At 39.5% G+C, this 21,905-nt stretch overlaps 1 protein-coding gene across 5 annotated transcripts in view; it reads left to right on the plus strand.

The window, feature by feature from the left end:
• Window positions 1-844: 844 nt before the first annotated feature.
• EYA4 (EYA transcriptional coactivator and phosphatase 4) overlaps window positions 845-21,905 on the plus strand; it is a 154,580-nt gene continuing 133,519 nt past the window's right edge. For 2 of the 5 annotated variants that reach the window (XM_083829341.1, XM_083829340.1), the window contains exons 1-2: window positions 846-1,485; window positions 18,911-19,012. In XM_083829341.1, the coding sequence (XP_083685467.1) occupies window positions 18,980-19,012 (33 nt within the window). In that variant the 5' untranslated portion in view covers window positions 846-1,485; window positions 18,911-18,979. Of the gene's footprint in view, window positions 1,486-18,910; window positions 19,013-21,905 lie in introns of all 5 variants that reach the window. The other 3 variants (XM_083829338.1, XM_083829339.1, XM_083829337.1) reach the window with 2 other exon arrangements.

Consider the following 21,905-nt stretch of genomic DNA (forward strand, 5'->3'; position numbering starts at 1 on the left):
GCAAATACAAGTTTTTTATAGACTTGTTTTCATGAAGTTTTAGTCATCTGAAGTCTGAAATTATTTAGGAGAAAGATGACCATTGTCTGTACAATTCACTGGATGCAAATCATAAAATTCAAAGGCAGACAGCTTCAGTCAAGTAATGCTTTGAATAGTATCATTGAATGCAAGACCGAGCAAATGGAAGGCAGGTAGGAAAGAGTCTTCAGGAGTATGCAATTTCCCCCCCACCCCCCCACCCCCCCATTTCATGTGATTCACTGAGCTCAAAAGCTTCTGATGTGCTTCTTCTGAAGATCATGGCATTTCTCTGAATGTTGCTGTCATTCTCTCCAGCTATAGGGCCTAACTTCTGATTCATCTTCTGAATTTTTGACTTTATCCCTTTGAAGAGCAAAATTACTTGACAGAAAGAGGGTGATGCAACTGGTTGAACAAGAGCCAGCCAATCCACCCAGTGAAACCCAAGAGGAAATACACGGTTGATGGTAAGAGTGTGAAAAGTGACTAGGCAGGGATTTTCCTCCCCTTATCCACACTGGGTAGCGAAGAGGACCAAACACAGCTTTTGAACTTCCAGCAGAAAAGAGCCTTCAGCTTCCAAGCAGGAAGTGTCTCCATCCACACTGACGAGCTTGAGAGGAGGGAGACAAACGCATCCCGTAAAAGGGTACTCTGTGGTGCTCGGTCAGCCTTCAAAGAGGACCAACCGTCCCAAGAAGCCAGAACCGCTTTACTGTGGTGGTTCTTTGTAGAACAAACAAGAGGGGACAGGCGGGAGAAGTGAACTGCTGGCTTTGGCACCCGGACTCAAGTGGGTCAGTGCCCCAGGCCCTTCAGCTCCTTTTCCTTCCTCTGCTCCCACCAACGCTCCGCAGGCACAGTGAAGGTGCGGGGTCAGGGCACGGCAGGACGGAGCAGCCCCCAGGCTCTACAGTGCCTTGCCGAGCCGTGCCGTGCCGTGCCGAGCCGTGCCGTGCCGTGCCGGGGCGGGCGGCAGCCGCGGGGCAGCCGGGCCGGTGCCTCCCGGCACAAGTGCACGGCACCGCCCGGGGCTGCGCTCCTCGCCCCGCACCTCCCCGCTTTCGGGACCGGGCTTTTCGGCAGGGAGGGGGTTACCTTTCCTTAGCAAGGTCCCGTCCCTTGCCAGGGAAACTTCCTTACGTGCCTGTTGCGTGAGAGGCAACTGGTTGCGCTCGCTGAAGTGCGAAGAGTGTTTGGCTTCTCCCGCACCAGCCTCCTCCTCCGTCTCCCCCTCCCGCCCCGAGTCTCCCCTCCCGTTTTGCTCCGAGTTGCGCTTTATTTGTGTGTGTGGGGGGGTGGGGTGGGGGGGGGGGGACGGGGACTTGTAGGGGGGATGTCCTGGTTTTGCCAGAGGAACAGTGCAAAAGGGGAACCTCGGCTCGGAGAAGGGACGAGAATAAATAAATAAGGAGCGGCCATAAAATAAAGGTAGCGGCATATTCCGGCGGCTACGAGAAGGTGAGTGTCTCCCTCCCGCCCCTCAGAGGTGCCGGGAGCCGCTTCGCTGTCGCATGTGCCCGTGTCCGTGCGGATGGGTGTGAGCGGGTGCTTGCGTTTAGGGCTCATTTAGCATTGTTTTCCGACAAAACAAAACGTTGCCGCGAAACAAGCGCCGTGGGAAGGGGCCGCGGAGCCGGCTCGGGCTGTGGCCCCGGGCACCGGGCGAGCCGAGCGGCAGAAGTCCGCCCTCCGGTGCGAGCCGGCTGCCTTCCTCCCCACCCGGCCGGCCCCTCCGCGGCTGCCGGCCCCTGCCGCTCCGCCCTGGCCCCCCTTCCACCGGCTGCCACCGCACTGCTCCCGGCCCGAGCCTCCCGCAGCCCCCGGAGCGGGGCACGGGGAGCGGCAGAGGGCAGCCGGGCCCTACCGGGGGGCTCCCGCCCGCTCGCCGGCAGCAGGCACGGGGGGTGCCCGAGGGGAGCCACCGGCACCGTTCTCCGTGCCCAAAACCCCGAGGGCTGCCGGCCGCTAAGCTGCCCCCCCGGGCTGTCACCGCGGCCGAGGGGAGCAGCCCCCGCAAGGCCAGCGGGACCCCGCGCCCAGCGGTCACCGGCGTCTAAAGTTTCACCCGCGTTTGTGCGAGCGCTGCTCAGCGCCAGGGAGGCGCGCCGCTGCCCGGCCGCTATCCCGCGGGCAGGACTTGGTAGCGGGGCGCTCGGGGGGCCGCCGGGACCCAGCAAGTGGCGGTGTGAAGTGTCTGCTGCTTGCAACGCTCCCGGGACGCACGCCTGCCCAACCCCGGGGAGCGCCTCTGCTGGCTCGAATCTGAGCACGAAATCGTGCTAGAACAGTAAGAAACCAGTGTTTTCAGTTCTCCGAGGTTTTATTTGCGGGCGTGGGACACCAGAAAAGAATTGCTAAGACTAGAAACTGTGTCCGAGGTAAACTAAGCAGCAGTTTAGAGCTACAGTGAGGTATGCAAAGCGAGCATCTTCTCTCACCGTGGAGTAAATATTTTTTTTGGTCTGACCTCAATATTTATTTGTTTATTTTTTGAAGACTGTACCTTGTATTAAAGCTGGGGTTCTTTCATTCTTTCATTTCCTTAACGCTCAAAAAGCAGTTTCCTAAAATTACCATGGGTTTGACTTTTTCCTGTAAGTATTTCTCAGAAATGCTGCCGAGTTACAAATGTTTGCACACCTACACTATGTATCAGATTGTGAGTAAGTGGAAATACAGATTGACGTTTCTCTATCTTCTTCCTGTCTGTTTTGACATCTAACATTAGCTGGGCTACGTCTTAAACAGTTCTTCCTGTTTTCTTTTGAAGTTTCTGGTATTTGCGTTACCAAATGGTCTTCAATCAAATTTAATAAAACTAAAAGAGGAATATGTTGACTAACCTTTTAGGTACCTTTGTTCAGATAATGCATATGCACCTATAAATAGTTATGTATATATGGTTGTACTGCTAATAAGCTTAGTTGAAGGTTATTCTTGCAGGATTTGTGTGTATTACTGGCTTCGCAACACTTTGCAGTATAAATTTATTCTGCCTCATGGATAATGCCAATGCAACTGATAAATTCTAAACAAGGAATTTAATGAGTACAAAACTGGTCAGTTCCCAGGTAACTGCAGTTTCCAGTTAAAATGTTTCAAACAAGGCAACTAGAAATCCAGCTATAGATAGTATCCTGTTGCATATTTTTAGCCTCTGATGCAAGCTTTCAGAGCTACTGTTTAAACTTTACGTGACTTTCATATATCGCGTTCTACTTTTTAGTCCTAGAATTAATCAATGTTAAGCACTGAAACTTGGTATGGGAAACGTACCTGGTTCCATGATGACCTGGCGGAGTTGCACAATGTTCAATACAATCTTCAAGTGTTAAGATTTAAACTACTTTTTCCTCTATTAAATATGAAAGTTAATTCATAAAGAAGAAAGAAATTCCTGGAATTTCTGTCAAACGCTGTAGGACGTAACTGTGAAGTTTTTATGTGTTATCTTTTTCTTTCGTGAAAGTAAGGATTTTATGAACTCGGGGTAAAACAGGTCTCCCTTTTTATAAGGAGAGTTTATTCAGCATACTTCTATATTGCAGCTGCTGATCATATTTCATAGAGCTGTTAAAGCACTTAAAACCTAAAATTAGGTACTGTCTGGTAGTAAATATTTCAAATCACTCCTTGAAGAAATAAATAAAATGGGCTTTAAAAAGAGACATTTTCAAATCTATCGTCAAACAAAAGTAATCTTGCTTTGCTTTTACTCAAAATAATACAGTTTCAATCTAAATCACTGTTTTCAACAGTGTGCATTTTTCTTAAGTTTTCTTCATTTCCTACACTTTTCTTTTAATTTTAAACTGACTTTATTTGATATCATAGTATGCTACTTTGTTCAAGCTATGTTTACTGTGGCAACACTTATATTAACGGGTATCAAATTAACTTCTAACATACCTGTGCTTCCAGTGAGTATCCTTATGATACCGGGAGCTGAAATGTAAGTTCCTTTGCTTCCTGTCATGAGTGTTCTTGTATGGCTTTTAATTGGAGAAGCTGTACACTTGTTTGTTTTCCAGATTTAAGATGAATTCATTTACAGATAAGTATTTGTATCTTTTTTCTTGTTTATCTTGTTTTAATAGTGGTTTTCTATTTGTCTTTCAGTTGAACATGGTTTAATTATGAGTGGTGTACTTATTCATTCTCATTCATTTTTAGTATTGTCACGATTTGCAAGAAGAATGCAAACACAGGACTGTCAGACTGAGAGACATCTGTTGAGTTTATCAAGTGTTTTTTAAAGCTTTATGAAATTTCAGCACTAAACCAGGTCTGGTAGCAGAAACACTTGTCCGCCTTAGGTCTTACTTTTTACTTGTGAATACAATGTTATTTTTACTGTCTGACATATACATAATCTTCTGGCCATTTTGCTTGAGAAAAGCAGTGTTTATGTTGTGCAAGTGGAAGAAAAGTTTTGATACTTGTCCATCAATTAAGAGGTTTACAAGTAAACTTCTAATATGTAGTATTAAGTTAATATGTGATATTTTCCTTTTTTATATTTAAATATTGTGTAAATGTGTGTTCAACTTAACCTTTCTGTCATTGAAAAGCGCTAATTGATCTTGCTGGCCCTGACATAATAGTATAGTTTGATATTTGAAACCATTCAGCTTTGGCATGGCCCTTTAATCACCCCTGAGATTTCAGGGCAGGGTTCTGCTGAAGGCATAAGCTGCTACTCTTTTTGAAATTAAATAAAAATGGTTATTAAAAATCTCTTTACTTGCTTTTAAGGTCAGTAGATGTTTGACCTATCCGCTACAATGCGCTACAATATACATTAAAAACTTTCTGTTCTGCTTATATGTATTAGGTGACATTTTAGATGTTACTATACAGAAATCAGATTTTTATGAAACTTTTTTTTTTTTTTTTGGCGAAGTCCACACTTCTGTGTTGCACTGTTACTAAATCTATCATTAAATCAGAAGTGCTTAAAGGAACTTGGATGCACTTTGCAGTGTAAAAGAACTGATATGAAGAGTGCTTATCTGTCAAGTAAAGAATAAAATTTATTTGAAAAGGCAATAAAATTTACATTTTAGTCCACATAGTAGGTTGTAATATTGCCAGAAGGATTCCTTTTGGGATGCCTGTATTATGGGACCCTGGTGAAAAATATTTTAAAGTGGTTTCTTCTTAGCTTCTCTAAGCCCAAGAAATGTGACGAATAGGCGGCCCACCTTTTGCTTTAATAGTAAAAAGTAAAATTACTTTGATGATTGATTACCCTATATCAAAATGCATCACTGGGTAATCTCATTCACAGAGCTGTCTATATGCTAGCTGTCAGATTTTTGAGCAAAATGTCAAATGCTAATGGCTGTCTGAGGAATACTAATGTTTAAGCATTTTATTTTCTATTTGTTTTAAATTTCTTCATCGCAAGGGAAGATTATCATAAGAAGTGATTATCTTCAGAACTTTCAGAGATTCATATCCCAGTGAGACTAGTATATATTTTGTCTTAAGCTATTACACTCAGGTACTGGACTAAATTCTGATATGGACTGTTACTACAATGAATTTTTAAAAGCCAGATTTTGGAGGTTTTCTGTGCCTAAATTATTGTGAGGGTCTGTGTCCCTTTTCTAGAATAAAACGAATAATTGGCAATTTTTCCTTAAGCAGCTGTCCACAGAAGTACAGCACAATGAATAACATGTGTAGGGTTGTTTAATTGTATGTAATTTAAGTGCTGTCTCTGAAGAACAGAGTCTGTCTGGGCCGACTGAATACTGTGTCTCTGCACTGGGGTTGCCTCCTGGACTATACAATTTGACTGATTTGGAGCAGCAAACTGCAAAAAGACCTCCCATATGCAAATTATTCACTTATAGAAGACTAACTCTCATATAGGTGATAACTTTTTACTTACTCATTTAAGTTAATACATACTACGTTTTTTGGCAACATTAAAATTTACTACTATTGCGACGTGACTCAGTGTAAGTTGACATTGTCAGCAGCATAAAGAATTACCGCTGCTTTTTTTAAAAAACTGGGTAGACACAGCAAGTATTCTGCTCTTGACACATATATAATTAAACCACAAAAACCTACATTAAAATACCATGAAGGGTCTGATTTAACCCACAAAAGTAAAAGAAATACAGAGCTGAGTTTGCAACTTTTCAAATAATTCTTCTCTATGACTATGTGTATGTAACTATTGAAATCAATGCTGGTGCATGAGGTAATTGGAAACTTAGCTTGATGTTTTGTGCCAGATCCTTTGCTGTTGCAAATTGGAGTAGGAATGTTGAAATTACTGGAGCGGTCTCACATTATGCCAGATGAGTATCTAGTCCTCTATTCTTAGAGCAGTCTGTTAGTTTTTTCGGGTATTGTAGTATACTTTGTATGTGTGAGATCACATGCACAGAGGAGTAATCCCACAATGCTTAGAGAAAAATAAAGGAGGGCTAGGTAAAAAAGTCAAAATCATACATTCATGTTTTGCTTTTATTCCCCCCCCTTTTAAGGCATTTTCATACTCCTGTGTTAGAATATATATATATTTTTAATAACACTTTATAAATGACCACAGAAATATCTTTTACATTAGTTTTATTCCTGAAAGTGATTCTGTTAGAAATGTTGTCAATTAACTACATTCTTTTAATTCCTTTTAGGCAACTTTGTTGCTCATGGAAGTGAACAGCCGGATTGCATTTACTCAGGGACATTTCATGAATGCTAAGTCTATTCAATGAAAGGTGTGAAGTCAGTTTAACATGTTAAATCCCACCTGGATGTTCCTTTTTATTTACTGCAGTATATTCCCAGAGAACTGCAGAAAATGAAGGTCACCATGCTCCCACGTGAGAGCAACTAAACAAGACTCGGTATGCTTCAGCTTATGCATACTGACGTCACACTATATGTGAGGTCTTTCTTCCAACTCTCCTGAGTGTCCCAGCGCAGACGTGGTTTCACAAAAACAGGCATAGCTCAGACAGATTATGCACATTTCCCCTGCCAAGTTCTAGCAGTGCAGCTCAGAGTCAGTCTAATGTTCCTGTTCTGGTCTTCTTAATACAGAGAGCTAAGGAGCTGGAAACTAACGGGGCTGAACAGCACAGAGGTTTTACAAACTGAGTAATGGTATTCTGGGAAAGGGTCTCCAAAATAAAATTTTCAGGTTACCCTGAGGCAAGATTTGGAACTGTGGTAGGTTTCCAGAGTGGAAAGATTCAAATGCTTTTCCACTGAGCCATCCCACATGTCTTCCCACACCACAACCCTAATCTGGTGTGGTAGAAGGAGCTGTAGTAATGTTCATGTTAATTTGGTTATTGCACCTTCTGAGAAGCATTTTTTGTTCAAAGCACGCTGAGCTTGCTGTGCAGCAGTATTGCTGGTAGTCAAGTGCAATGAGAAGAATAGCATCTTTCACCTTAAATGGCCAGCTGTGTATTTCCTAAACATTTCTGGTAGCTATTTAGATATGATTTGGCTTGCTTTCCAATTCTGTGATTAAACTATACTCTAATTTCTCCAAGGACTAGCTGAGTAGTCAGCAGATTTTTGGTTTAAGACACAAATGAAACAGAAGGAGCTTAATCCTTGACAGTTGTTGTGAAACTACCTTGCTTCTTGTAGTCTTAAATCTACATTCAGGGAGTCCATGATTTCAACTGTAGCTAAAGAGATGCTGTCAAATCAGGGCTAAGACTCCAGTAGATAGACTGTAGGGTCTGTAGGAAGAGGAGCATCTGTTTCCTTTGTTTTCATGGTGCCAGTTCACTAGGGGCCTTGGTTGGTACAAGCAGTGATACCAGTAAGCTGCGACTAGTTCATGTGCGTGGCTGACTGTACCTGAAGTTTCTATGTCTATCCATTTTCTTTGGCAGAGCTAGGAAGAGTGTGAAGCTGTGGTTTCTCCTTCAGTGGCAGTGCTTCTTAAGCAGCCCTTACCCCTCCTCTGCTGGCCACTCGTTTAAGCTGGATCCGTTCCTCACCATGGTTCACAAACAGCTGTGCTGGCACGATGCAAAGGTCGGAATGAGTGGCAGCACCCACGCTGCTGAAACTGGCACTGGTGCTGCAGAAATACTTGTGGAACCACAGCCTTGGTTACCTAATCTGCCACCTCTATTAACTGAAGTGCGGGGTCAAGTCTGTGGAATAGGTGGAATTTTTCAGAATGAAAACATTGTCTGTAAAAGTGGTCGCTTGATACTTAATCAAAAGTTGTCATAAATGTGTTCTTTAGCTAAAATTAAAGTTACTGCAAATAATTTGCTATATGTGCAGGTTAAAACAATGGAGAAAGTTTAGGTATCTTTGAAGGGGATGGCTGTGATGTTCTCAGAGGAATGCAGGAAATCAGATGTGATACCAGAATACATAAACTTTCCAGGTCTAGACACTGGTGCCCAAAAGCAGCGCTCACGAAGGAGAGGCAGAGTGTAAATGCACTAGCAGGAAAATGTCATCTCCAAAGCCTATAGCATTCACAGCTGGTTGTGTTCTTTTACCACTATTCCTGTGGAAAGAGGTTGAATAATTTCTAAAATATGGCCATTACTTAGCTGTCACTGTAGACAAGTGCTTAATTTATGGCAATGATTTTTTATTAGTCTCCACTGTCACAAAGTATTAACTTACATGCTATCACGTTCCAAATGCCTTTTGTAAGTTGTTCACATATAACACTGAAATGTGCATAGTATACCGCATCACAGGCTTATGAAAGCTTGATCATGCCAAACTAGCAATATTATTTTTGATGTGAGTACAAGTTCTAGAGATAAGAGTGGTGATGTAATACAGTTCTGTAAGGTTTTTGACTTGACATGACATTTTGCTTAATAAACCTGAAGGATACAAAACCAACTCAACATAAATGAAATGGATTAAAAAGGAAATTAAATATAGAGTTCAAAAACACTTACTTGCTAATGAATCTTAAAGGAGGGCACTATTACACAGAGCCCTTCAGGGGTTAGTCGTCAAATCAAAACTAACTACTGTTTTACAGGTGATACAAAAACTAGTAAGATTGTGTGAAGTGGTATCTTTTATTAGATCATTTACTGACCTAAGAGAGAATTTCTTGCAAAATATGTTGTACTTCTGTCAATAGACTGTAATAACTGCAGTACTGCTACTACGAAGATTGAGGGAAGAGTAAACAAAGAGAGCAGATAGAGTCTATAGACTATAGCAGACTATATAGACTATATATATATAGACTATAGACTATATATAGACTATAGACTATATAGCAGACTATATAGACTATAGAGACTATAGACTATAGCAGATAGAGCAGATAGAGAGCAGATAGATGCTGATAGAGTCTTCTAGCTTGTTCAGTAAACTCAGAACAAGCAGACAGTTTGAGCTTCAGTATAAACCAGCGGTTTATTTAAATAGAAAAAAAAAAAGAAACAAACAAACAAAAAAACCCTGGAGGCCATGGCAAATGATCAGATTAGTGTCAGAGCCAAAAAAGGAATGATAACTGTTTAAACGAAGAACTGCATGGAGCAAGAGGAGTGACATCATCTGCATTGGTAGTATGGGTGCATCTACTGTTGGAGAGCTGCAACCTCTTCTAGCTTTAGAAAGGAAGCTAGAAAAAATGGAGAAGACCATAGGAATAACTAAACAATTGAACAGCGTGTCTTCCAGTGAATGATCATAATTTGACCACAACTAGTAAAAATCTAAGTAGGCAAAAAGGCAGTGTCAAAAACGTAGACTGCATGGCACTTTTAATATTGTTTTTAACATTTTCTTTGTGATGTACAAAGATGGAACATAAGAGTTTTGCTCCTTTTCATTCATTGTTTTCTGATTGTTTCATTTTAATTTGACAGGCTTGGTGCTGCTGTTGAGATTGGATGAGTAGTGATTGTCCTTACCTTGGGTATGAAAACACCCAAGGTGGGTGCAGGAGCAACTGGGGAGATGCTGCCAGCTGGGAGGGATGGGCGAGCTGCCTTCTACTCCCTGCACCCAGATGTTCTGAGGAAGCCTAGCCATTGTTTGGATTTCTTCTATAGCTAGCATTGCATACTCATTGAAGCATGTGACTGGTGAATACAGCATTGAAAGCGTGGCGTGATTTTTAAAAACAAATAAGATGTATAGATAGTATGCTGTCACAGCTTTCTTTTTAACAAATGATTGGATTCTTTGGGTTAATTTGATGTATAAAACTGCTGATTGCTTTTACTGGAGGATGTGCTTCTTTTTAAGTTCTCCCAAATGATAAATATGGTTTCTGTTTTAAAAATAATCTTTATTGTTAACTTATGCTATTTCTGTGTCACAAGATGATTTATTTATTTATTTATTTATTTATTTATTTATTTGTGTGAGAGGTAAATTTGACAGATCTTTTGGGGAGAGGAAATCATAAATAATTAATATTTTCAAGTTGACAGTGTCACATTAAATATTCTGGCTGACCAAACATAGCTTTTTTCTTTCTGTTTTCAGTGGCTTGTTTATAAGGAAGTGAAATGTTTTATTTGGTTTGTTTTCAGCTACTTTCTTCAAAAAAGAGAGGCAAAATGTCTCAGAAATTAACAAAAATAGGCTATGTAGTAAAAAATAAAATCCTTCCCCTAAAAAACTCTAGTTGTTCAAAACATTGAAATGGCCAGCTGGTAGGAAAATAAATCTATTTTTTTCAAATTAAATTTATAAAAGAGTATTCATGTATGTGTAGCATCTTTGCATTATTTATTATAATTATTTTATTATTATTACTATTTTTCCCTGAGAATCATCGTTCCTTTTGGTAAGGTTTGTGTGGTTTTGAACTCTGATAATTTTGAAAGCAGTACTTGTAATTTTTTTTGCAGACCAATTTTCCTTTATTTTTAGGAGAACACAGTGGGGTTCTTGATCAGATTTGTTTACAAATTGAGTCCAGAAGCAGTCTTCACATTTGTTTTATTTATTTCTGGCTGAAATAACCTGTAATTGATTAATCTGGAACGAGTCAAAAGAGGTCTGTGTAGCTGCATGCTTTATCTAACTGTTGGGAAGCCCCCAAGCATGAGGGGATTCGCAGCTCTGTTTTCAATCTTGGCAATTTCGCAGCATATTTTGAACTGTTAGGATAACGGAGGAATGACTGAGTTATAATTCTGCACTAAAAAATTTTGAATGCTAGTCCTTGATATTTGTTACACAAGTGTGGGATGGGAGTGGTAGGAAGAGCATGGGAGTCATTCTGAGATATATTTGGGTACCAAACTCATACCCAGCTTTGCAAGACAAATAAATGCTGCACTGAAGCATTATTTTACCAAAAGTAAAGGAAACAAAGTGGTTGCAGTTGTTTACCATTTGCCAAGAAATCTTTCAATTTTCTTGACTTTTTACTTGTTTTCTTGTGTGATAATAATGGGACAGCAGGCTGATATATCATTGCAGACCATTGCAGTCCTTTACCTGTTTACTTCCATAACTGAGGCAGAGACCTCTTGGTCTGTGTTGCCATGCCTTTTTGTCTTGAGTGTTGCTTTTAACCAGTAACAAATGGTTTTGTGATGCTTTGAGTTGCTTCCTACTCAGAAATATCTGATACAGAAAAAATCAGGAGCTGATTTTTTTCTTGAATAAAATATCCACGATAACTACACAAGCAGTGTTCTCCTTCAGGAAACTCAGTTTAAGGAAGAAAACTGCACTGAACTGACAATGGTACAAATGTTCACCAAAGATCACGCAGAATTTACATGACTGTGTGTAACGAATTCATAGTGACTGGCATGAAAGCCAATTATTTGACTGGAATTTTGAGAAGTTTTCAGTGTATCACAGTTTGGTGGCATGAATTTTGTCTGTTTCAATTATTCTATTTAATATCTGGCATGAATTCACATGCTCAGAAGGCAAGATATTAAAAAATAGCATATTATGTCCTAGTTAGAGCTGTGTAATTTTTAAGAGGAGGGAGGAGATAAGAGGAAAGTAGATGAATATAGAGCTATAAACACCTAATTAGTGTCAAAGCCCTCTCCCCTGTTCTTAACATTCATGAAAACTCAGAGTGGATAATTTTGTTGTCTCAGGATGTGGAAATGGCTGAGTTGTGTTACTGGGACCAACCAAACACCCTTTCATTTCCAGCAGGAATACTGAGCAGACCTTGGATTCCCTGTGAATCCAAGCCTCAGGGTTATTGTCATACTATCATAGAAACCCAGATTTGATTTTTACTTCCTTTGTTTTTGTGCTGATAATATCTGGCATTGAACCTTGAAACTTACTAATTTGGATGTAAGGTTTTTGTATAGAATAGAACATACATTGCATACCCAGCATAGATATGTGCACGGTCTTCTGCACATGCATGCCAGGTAGAGTGGAAGAAAAAGAATGGTGAGCAGGTCCTGAGGTGTTCCTACATGTCTTCCTCCACCCAGCTGGTACACTGACACCCATGCAGTTGGGTCTGAGGTGAGGGCTCGGTGTCACAGAGGACGTGGCCGCGCTCATTATTTGTTCCTCAGTAGGTCCTGTAGATCCCTCCCATGTCTCCTCCATGCAGCCCAGCAGTCGGGAGGTGCGTGTGGGCACTCATCCCTTCCCCAAAGCCTACTCAGGTTGTGCGAGTTGCTGTATGAATTCCTGGTGTAATTTTGATAACTAAAAACAAGGAATATCAATGCGACGTCTCTATTTAAGCATCCCAACAGTAAATGTGAATTGCTGCAGTCCCAGCAGGATGTAGAGCCCAGCCAAGAAGCTTTGCCTCCACCAGGGGCCGCTGGACGTACCCAGAGCTAAAATAAGCTACGGCTTGGGCATGGTGCGCCAGGCTGGCCACCTGCTGCGGGCCAGGGCCTCTGACAGAGGGATCTCAGGGCTTTGGGGGTCGCTCGTGGTTGGAGACATGTCCAGCTGGGGGCCAGGGCCTCTAAGAGAGGGACCTCAGGACTTTGGAGGTCACTCGTAGATGGGGTTGTTTGGCTGGCTGGGGGCCAGGGCTTTGGGGGTCACTCGTGCCCTGGACATGCTACAGGGAGCTCTAGAGGAAAACTTCAAAACTTCTCTAAGGGTAAAATTCTCATTCTCAGCAAAGCAAAAATTGCCTGAAACCATGGGGGTCCAAAGAAGGCCTTATCTTATCCTCTAGAGATGAAGGCCTTAGGGGAAAAAAAAAAAAACAGTATTAGGAGGGATGGAAAGAGAGGCATTCCATATTTCTCTTAATTCCCTAGATTGTGGAGAAAGGTTTGTTTCTGTAACACAACAAGAGCTTTCTGGGAGGCTCATTTCACCCACCTTGATTTCAGGTAGTGGGACCAGTTACCTCAGCTAAGCCTTTAGAAAGATTTCAAAGCCACTTCTACCTCCTGCAAGGATCCTTCTGATAAAAAGGAATGCAGGAATAAAAATGTGAGAGCTAAAATAAATAAATAAATATACTCTGTACACTGTATATATTTCTCTCCACCTGGCAGCTTTCCTCAGAAAAGCAATATGTGTTTAGATCCTACTGTCAGGATGGCTTTGCTTGCCTTTTTATCTGTTTATTAGATTTATATTTAAAGTTTGTTAATCATTTGCTCTCCCTTGAAGTTAGATATAAATGATAATATTTCTTACTGTTTTTTTCCACTGAAGAATTGTTTCAATTAAAGTTGACATTCCTTTCAAGAGGATACAGCATAAGAGAAAACACAGAAGCCTGCAAAACTAAAAAATAGTTAACCATGGGAAATATATCAAGTAACATCTCTTCAGAAATTATGTTAGGAGCTGAAATTTCATTTCGCCTTACAACATAAGAAGGCTGATCTGCTCTCTTTTTCTACCAAAACAAGGACAGACAATGATCTCCAGTTTTCAGAAAGCCTTAATGTTATAATTTCATTTATTTTAAATGTGTTAAATTAGTATGGTTTTTCTTATTTGCTTGTCTGCTAACAGAGAATTTTGAAGAAAGCTTGGTTATAAAGCACATCACTATTATTTCTCATATGGAGCGTGGATCTTTCTTCTTTTCCAAATGTGATACTAATAGAGACTGAGAAAGCAGCATGTTTTTACTGTACAAAAAACTTTTTTTTTTTTCTTAACTATAGCTATAGGCTAAGTTGATATTCTATTAAATCAGGATTCAGTTTCCTTTTCTTTTAGTTTATTCTAGGTTCTATTTTATCTTATTTCAGAGCAGACTGCAGGTGATATGCATGCAGACGGCTAGAGGGAAAAATGCTTTCCAGGCAGGAAATGCTTGAATGTTCGGCAGTGGCTGTACCATCTCTCTTGTTCCTTTCAAGAAATTAATTTCTTAGGGGAAAAAATGATCATGAAATCATCTAATTTAGTGAGATCACAGTGCATATGCACTACAGTTTCTTGCACTGATTCTGGAGCAATTGATTTCCTTGTGGTCTTCATGCATAACCTTTCATAGTGCCGTATTTCAGGTATGTTCCTCCTCAGATGTTTTGTAGCAAAGGCACAAAAAAAAAAAAATAGACAGAGGCTTGCCTGAGGCTGGGGGAGTTCAGAGCCTTGAGGCTGTGCTTATTTGTTCACACAATGGCACCTTACTGTGACACGTGCTGCATATCTTCAGTTGCAGTTATAAGCGCTACGTACTTCTGCTATCACAGGTTTGTGAAGTGGAGAACTAGAAAATGAGAAAATATTCTTTGTGAACACTTATCACTTAACATTTTGACTCTTAACCAGGCCGTGGCCATAACAGAAATGATTCTTTGTGGCTACAAATTGTGTTAACTACAGCAGCATCCTTTCTGTTTATTCTCTAGACTTATTATTGACACACTTTATAATGTAAAAGCAATATAGTAAACTTGACTGGTATTGCGCAGCTCCTTTACTATACAACCAGAGCATAACCATGATATAACCTTAATACAGGTTATATAGGTTACCTCAAAGTAGGTGTTCTGCAGTTAAAGAAGAATTAAAAGAATCTGACGATGTCCCCAGCGTGGGATTCTCATTCAAAAAAATGTTGATGTGGTAGAAACTGAGGACCCTTCCCCCCAGTTATTTCAAGTAGCAAGAGCAACTTCTAGTGGAGCAAGAGAAGTCTTTCTTGCTCCTTTTAGGTTAAGGTGAAAGGAACTAAAATTTTCTTCTGATTGCGAAGATCCTCTTCCAGATGAGGGACTCTTGTTGGAACACCATCACCCATGCATCTGGCTGAGTGGACAGCCTGAAGCAGTCTCAGAGACTCTTGGGAAATGCCTCATGCTTTAAGGATGTTTTTTAACCTGTGAGTTCCCAAGCTTAACATTCTGTTTTGAGCTTGGGAAAGGTGCAAGACATGGGTTTTTTCCACATCTCTTATGAAATAAAATTGCCTCTGTCAATTGTTTATTTGTTGCAATCCCAATTTTCTGTTGAATAAAAGGCTGAAGAAATCACTGTTAGGGGAGAGACTGTGTCCTTGCTGTCTTGCATTTTCAGTCATTTACGAAGTGGTATGCCAGAGATCCTTGTGTAGGGTTTTGTTTTTGTTTTTTTTTTCTTATGGGTGTATCTTTGGGAAGAAACACATGTTTCTCCTCATGGTGGAGTCCTGGAAGTTGCAGTTTAAATTTGATGAAGTGTTTTATTCCCCCAGATAAAAATAAATAAATAAAAAATTATATTTAAATGCATTTGTTGATGAGGAAAGTCAGGAATCCTTCTAATTAAGACATTTCTTAGAAAGGTAAAATTTTTATCTGGGAGCATAAAACACTTCATCAGTTTTAAAGCCACATCTGTAAGGACTGGATCAAGAGCAGAAACAGACATTTTTCTTCATTCTGGCTTGTCTGTGAGTTTAAGACTTTTAACAACAGTTTTTAAAATAGTTAAAAACAGTTAGAAACACTTGCAGTATAACAGGGATAAGAGTGCCCTCCCTCCCTCTGTTTTTAATCTGGTTCTCTTGATGGGATAAACTACAAGGTTGAATTGGTAACTGGATTATTGCCTCATAAAACAGCACGAGGTTACTATTATCCTTTAATTTTATATCTTTATTAGGGAGTAATGTTGGTCTTATTTAAATCACTGACTTCTCTAATGGTTTTTCTCCTCTTTTACAAATTTATAAAACTAAACCCTAAAGGATTTGGTCTAAGTGCAATTGGAATAACTGCCATTATAAAAATCATTGTGTTAGCAGTTGGTTATAATCAGCAGCTTTAGCTGGGCTCAAAATGTAGTAGAATTTAGCTGTTGATATCTTAGACCAGTAAGTAGAGTGCTGATAAAACTGTAAGTCTGAATTTTATTTTATCTTTTTAAAAAAGCTTCATTTCCAGTAATAGAGTATTTGAATTTTGAGGCAGTGTGAAGATGAACAACAGAGCCCTGAAAATGATTATACTATTGCATGCTTGTGGGAAGATATATTTAACACATGGTGTATTTATGCAAAGGTTAAAACAAGCTTGTCTTGCAATTCAGTGAAGTCATTTAAAAAATTCCTGAAGGTCAGCCTTTTTTAGAAGAAGGCTAATATAAGTGGCATATTTAATGATGCATTGCAGTGGGATATGTCCACTTGAATTCTGGGACACAGCTTACACATTGTGTGTGAGACATGGGTTCTTAATGGTAAAACTCCTGTTGGACTTAGGCCAGGATTTATTTAAAATATTGATAAACTTTATTTTTTAAGGAAAAAGGTGGCATGCATCCATTGATTTCAGTATGCTTTGGTTAAGCTCATGATTGCTAAGGAAAGAAATGTGAATATGGCTGTCTGTTATGGTGTGGTTCTGTAGTTGGCTTTCATAAAGAAAGTGAGGGATCAGTCACCGTCTATGAGCAGCAGTCAGACTTAGAGCATTTTCTGTTTGAATGCAATCCAGGTACTGACTTGCAGTCAGTAAACTTCAAAACTGGTCAAAAAATTTGTTCTGAATCTTTTATTTTACTGTGAGTGCTTGAGCATTTTTTTTTTTCCTGTAGGCAATCTTACTAATGCAATAACGTGCACACACTTCAAACTCCTAATTAAATTAAAACAGATTTTATGTTTAAGTTCTTTGTGGAATATTTTAGCATTGGTTGTGAAAATTCACCTTTGTGTTTGGAATTGCCTTCTTTGGCAGGGGCTGATGAGTAATGGCCTGCTACAGGAAATCCCATGTAGAACTGCTTTCTTTCAAAATATCCGTTGTTCTCTCTAGTCTCCCATCTTAAATATGCCTATAGTTAGTGTTTAAAAGAAAGCTTTCAATTCTCCTTTTGTCTCAGCTGGACAAAGAGAACAGAAAATTTTTACAAATACAAGGGTGTTGGCTCCCAAAGCCAAAAACTATGGGAGGTGGTTACCATTGTAGTGAAGGCATCCTGGGTGAAGATGTCTGTGTCTTGAATCCCTTTGAAACTGAGAGGAGATTGAAGCCATTTTGAAAGACAGAATTTCTTTGCAGCTTTCTCTTAAGGTGAAACACATACCACAGGATTTGCTTGCAGTTGGTCTTTTCCTTATGTAAATAAATGGCAAACTTAATGAAATGCTGATTAAACTTTTTCTGAAACTTAGACAAGAGGGAAGGAAAACAGGAGCGTGTAATCCAGGAATGATGGGAAACTGGAAAGAAAATAGACTGGGGTTCTAATTCTGTATGTGTGTGTGTTCTAGAAAATATCTAGTGCAAAACCCAAGGAAATCTGGGGAGTTAACACTTTGAGGATGGAGATATGGAAGAGGCACTTCAGACCAAGAGGAGAGGTGTTCGTAGGTGAATGCAGGGAGGTGCATGGAGATATGGGTGGAATGATCTGGAGCTCCACTGCATGCAGACAGAGCTGTAAATCATTTAAGCTCAGATAAGTAATGGTTTCAATTATGCTGGTTGGAGATAGCATAAGGTATAAGCACTTACTGGTCGAATTTAATTCCAAGATGTATCCATAATATGTTTATTTTGTTGGAAATACTCCCAATAACTTCCAATTTCTTGGAGCACCTTGTTGATAAAAAAAAATCCAGGTAATCTCAGATTGTTTGGGCTGCTTAATTTATGCATTTGCATACCACGATGTGTTTTGTTTTCTTTTGAATGTAACACTAGGTTTGATTTATAATTTTATGATTATTTATATATAAAATATCCCTGGCACATGTTTTATTTTAAATTATGCAAAGTGCTTGTTACTCTGAAGTGGATCTTTTCTGAGAATGGAGGTTGTAATATAGTTGTGTGGCTTTGTAGTTAAGATTACCGTAATCACTGCTATGCAGAATTCTTAGCATTGCCATATTTAAGATCTCAATATCTGATGATAGTGATTCACCCTATGAGAGTAGGCATAGACATGGTAGACAATTAGGCTGATGTCTATCATTTAGCACATTGCAGGGAGCTGCTTGTTATAAACCACTTTGTGTATTTTATTTAATCCTAAAGGAATTTAATGGACCTTAGAGAGGGGACTTCATGCTGATAATTGCATAATAACCTTTTTCTGCCAGACACTTCATGACTAAGAGGTTATCATTAAATGTGTATTAAGCTGTTTTGTTCTGTGTTCTATAATTGTCTCTCTAATATGTCCTCCCAAGGGTTATCCTTTGTTGTCTACTTAAACAGCTGCCTGTATTAAACATTTTAGCTTTTCCATTGGCTTGTTTTCATGGCTATTTTTTCATCTAGGAGTGGAAAAGTCATTACTTAAATGTGTTTCTGTATCTGTCTGTGTATTTTAGATAGCTTCCCAAAACAATACTGGAGGCATTGAAACATTTTATATGAAATGAGGCTTCATAGAAATCAATGGGAACTTGCTGCAGATTTTAGTGGAACCACAGCCTCAGTTAGGGTGTTGTTTATTGCAGATTTGCATTAGAAGTGAGGGCCATGGACTAACATGTTAAATTTTTATCTCCTCTTTAATTTAGACCAGTGAGCTGTAAATTGAAGGGAAGATAATTTCTACTTGTGGTGGAAAAGAAAGGTGAACAACCTCCATGGAAGACTCTCAGGATCTAAGTGAACAGTCAGTAAGTACAAATGCTGTTAAAGTTAATGGAATAAATTGAACTCTGTTCAAATTGTGTATGGAGGTATTTTACTTCAGATTTGAGAATTATAGTAAAATCTGGCAATCTTACTAGTAAGATCTTACTAGATAGTAAGATAGTATCTTACTCAGATAGTAAAATCTTCTGTGCCTCTAGATTCAAATATTTTCTTAGTTCATATATGAAAAGAGTGGTTTTAGTCTTGCCTTTTTCCTACTGGAAGATCACAGATATACAGGATTTTGCAGAACTAGATTTGTTGGAGAGCTGATGAATATAATTGATGTACACCAGAGGAAAATAAATATTAAACTATTGCACAGTGGTATGTCTTGTTCAAATAACTGTATCAAAATGTGTATCCGTAGTGGCCTGCCAGTTTTGCTAAAGCAAGTGTTACCAAAAACACGAACAAGAAATGTCAGGTAATTGACTGTTGAAAATGATGTCCATGAGTTCTTCTAGGGCTCTCTTGGCTTTCAAGAGGATTGTGAGAACTGACAGCATATCTTCCGTGTCACTGATGAAATCGCTGGGAAAAATTGGGTGGACATTTCTTCTACGTCTTTTCTAATTTTTCCTTTCCGATAAGGATGTGGTCTCCAGACTTCTTAGCCACCAGACTGCAGTTCTGAGGAGGCAGTGTTCTCTGATCAAATTTAAACTTGGCTGGGCTTGCCGTCCAAAGTATTGGCTTTGTTTTTAACGTCTTAATTTGTAGCGGTCACAGTGCTGGCAGATTTTGTGAGCACCATGTTCCCCATGAGTCTCAGCTTGGGTTCGGTGTAGTAAAGATCAATAAAGGGATTTCATATTTCTATTTCTGACATGCTGAAAGAGGTTATCCATGTAATAAACTAGTTTTAATATCTTTTTTATAGCAGAGACTTTTATATGTAACACAAGTGCAAGGAACTGAGAAGAGCTTGTGCGTGTTTTTAAAATGTCAGTAATTTTCTTTAATAAGAAGTACTTTGCTCCTGACTGGGTAGTTCCTATCTGAGACTTTATCTTGGACTAGAATTTTATAGCTTATTTAAAATGGGACAGAACTGGAAAGTCTTAATAGCGTCTTAAGTCACTGTGGTGGCACTACTCAGGACAGCTGCATGTATTTATGTACTTAATAGTTCCCAACCAAAACTTTAGAGCATGTAAAAGCTACATGGCTTCATAATTTAATAAAGTTTTATAAAGATCATAAAAGATTAAGCAGAAGTTCTCTCATAGTCTGTGAAACAATTATTATGTGCAATACACATAGTATGGTTATTAATGGGAAGTAGATGAGCCAGTTTAGCTTAGTGCAAAAATGTGTTTTCATAGCAGTTAAAATATTTTTGCACCACTGGATGCCTGATAAATGCATACTTGAATAGCCATTTCATTGCCTTATCGTAGTCTTATCTCTAGTATTTTTCATAGTTATGACATAGTTTTATGCTAATGTGAGAACAGTTTTGCAGATTAAAAATTGGGGTGACATATATGTTATATTGCATATAGATAGCAAACACTACTGTTAGTTTCACAGAAAGTAGTGATTTAAGGCAGGAGTTTGTTTTTCTACCTCTTTGCTGAACAGCAGCAGAATTTCAACATAATGGGTGGGAAGTTTCCCATTTCATCATCGCCTTCCTCTTAGGTGTGCACCCAGACTAAGGTCTAGCCCAGGTGTTGCGCGCTATCCTGAGAAAAGCAATTGCAGTGTGAAGCCTGTCTACCTACAGCAGATACTGATTTCCCCAATTCATAAGCCTTTTTATTGTTGTATTATAGTTGAACTCTTCTCACAGCCAAGTTTTGAAAAAAGAAAATAGTGTTTCTGGCTTAGTTCTTTAAAAGCCACAGGGCAGGACTGGAGATTCCAGGTAGAAAGAGGTGTTCTCTAGCCGAGGCTTTGATGGCTTAAGCTCCAGGAAAATATCAGATGTATATGCTACACACCTTCTTCTTGTACTGCTATGGCGTTTTGTAGTGGTTAGTGTGTTTCGTACTGGTTAGCTCTAGGCAGCTCCTGTTCATCATGCAGGATTTCTGGTTTTTAACATGTCCAGGGAATCTAGGCATTTAATTTTGGCTTCAGGATTTCTCTCTGGGAGCTAGGTGCATAAGATTTAGATCATGGAAATTCTAGGCGCTTAAGGGTCCAGCCTCTGCTGGAAGCACATTAGATTGTGTGAATAAGCATGAATGCAAGACCTGTGTTCAAACTTGTGCTGGCATCTTGCCCTGAATATTCTAGTCCATAATTACTTGAAAGACTGCCTGTCTCTGCAACTGAGATAGTTTAGAAGGTGCTTGCTGTTAGATAATATGTTTGATGGACAGATGAGTTTTCTGAATAGAGAGATTCCTTTATTGAATTAATTTCCCTGAGCAGTCTGTTAAGAGCCTTTCATTCTTGGTAAAGGAGGCCAGACACAGTTACTTGGAATAGTTAAATAAAGAGGCTGATTTTCAAGTTTTATTTTAAAGAAAAGAAATTATGCTAATTTCTTCAAGTAAGTAGTCCTCCTAAAGTATAATGTAGTGTAGTGTACTTTTGATTCTTACAGTCTTTTCCATAATTCTGAGATCACTGTTCTTGCTCTCATTCAAGTTTTTGTTGTTTACTCTCTTTTATTCTTTTAAAATAAACTAATAAGAAACAATTGGTTCTACAATTCCTATCGTTAAACTGTGTCATGATCATGTGAAACTCACATTATTGTAGCATGAGCAATTCCACAACATCCCTGTTACCATATGAGAAATACATTCCCCTACTTTTGTCTCCGAGTAGTGACTGCATGACCACACGCTGCTTCCTTCAGCAAAGTGCACCCCTCTTCTCTGAGCCCCTACAGGAATTGCATCTGACTGAAATGAG

The sequence above is a fragment of the Anser anser genome (assembly GCF_964211835.1).
Source record: "Anser anser genome assembly, chromosome: 3".
NCBI classification, from domain to species: Eukaryota; Metazoa; Chordata; class Aves; order Anseriformes; family Anatidae; genus Anser; species Anser anser.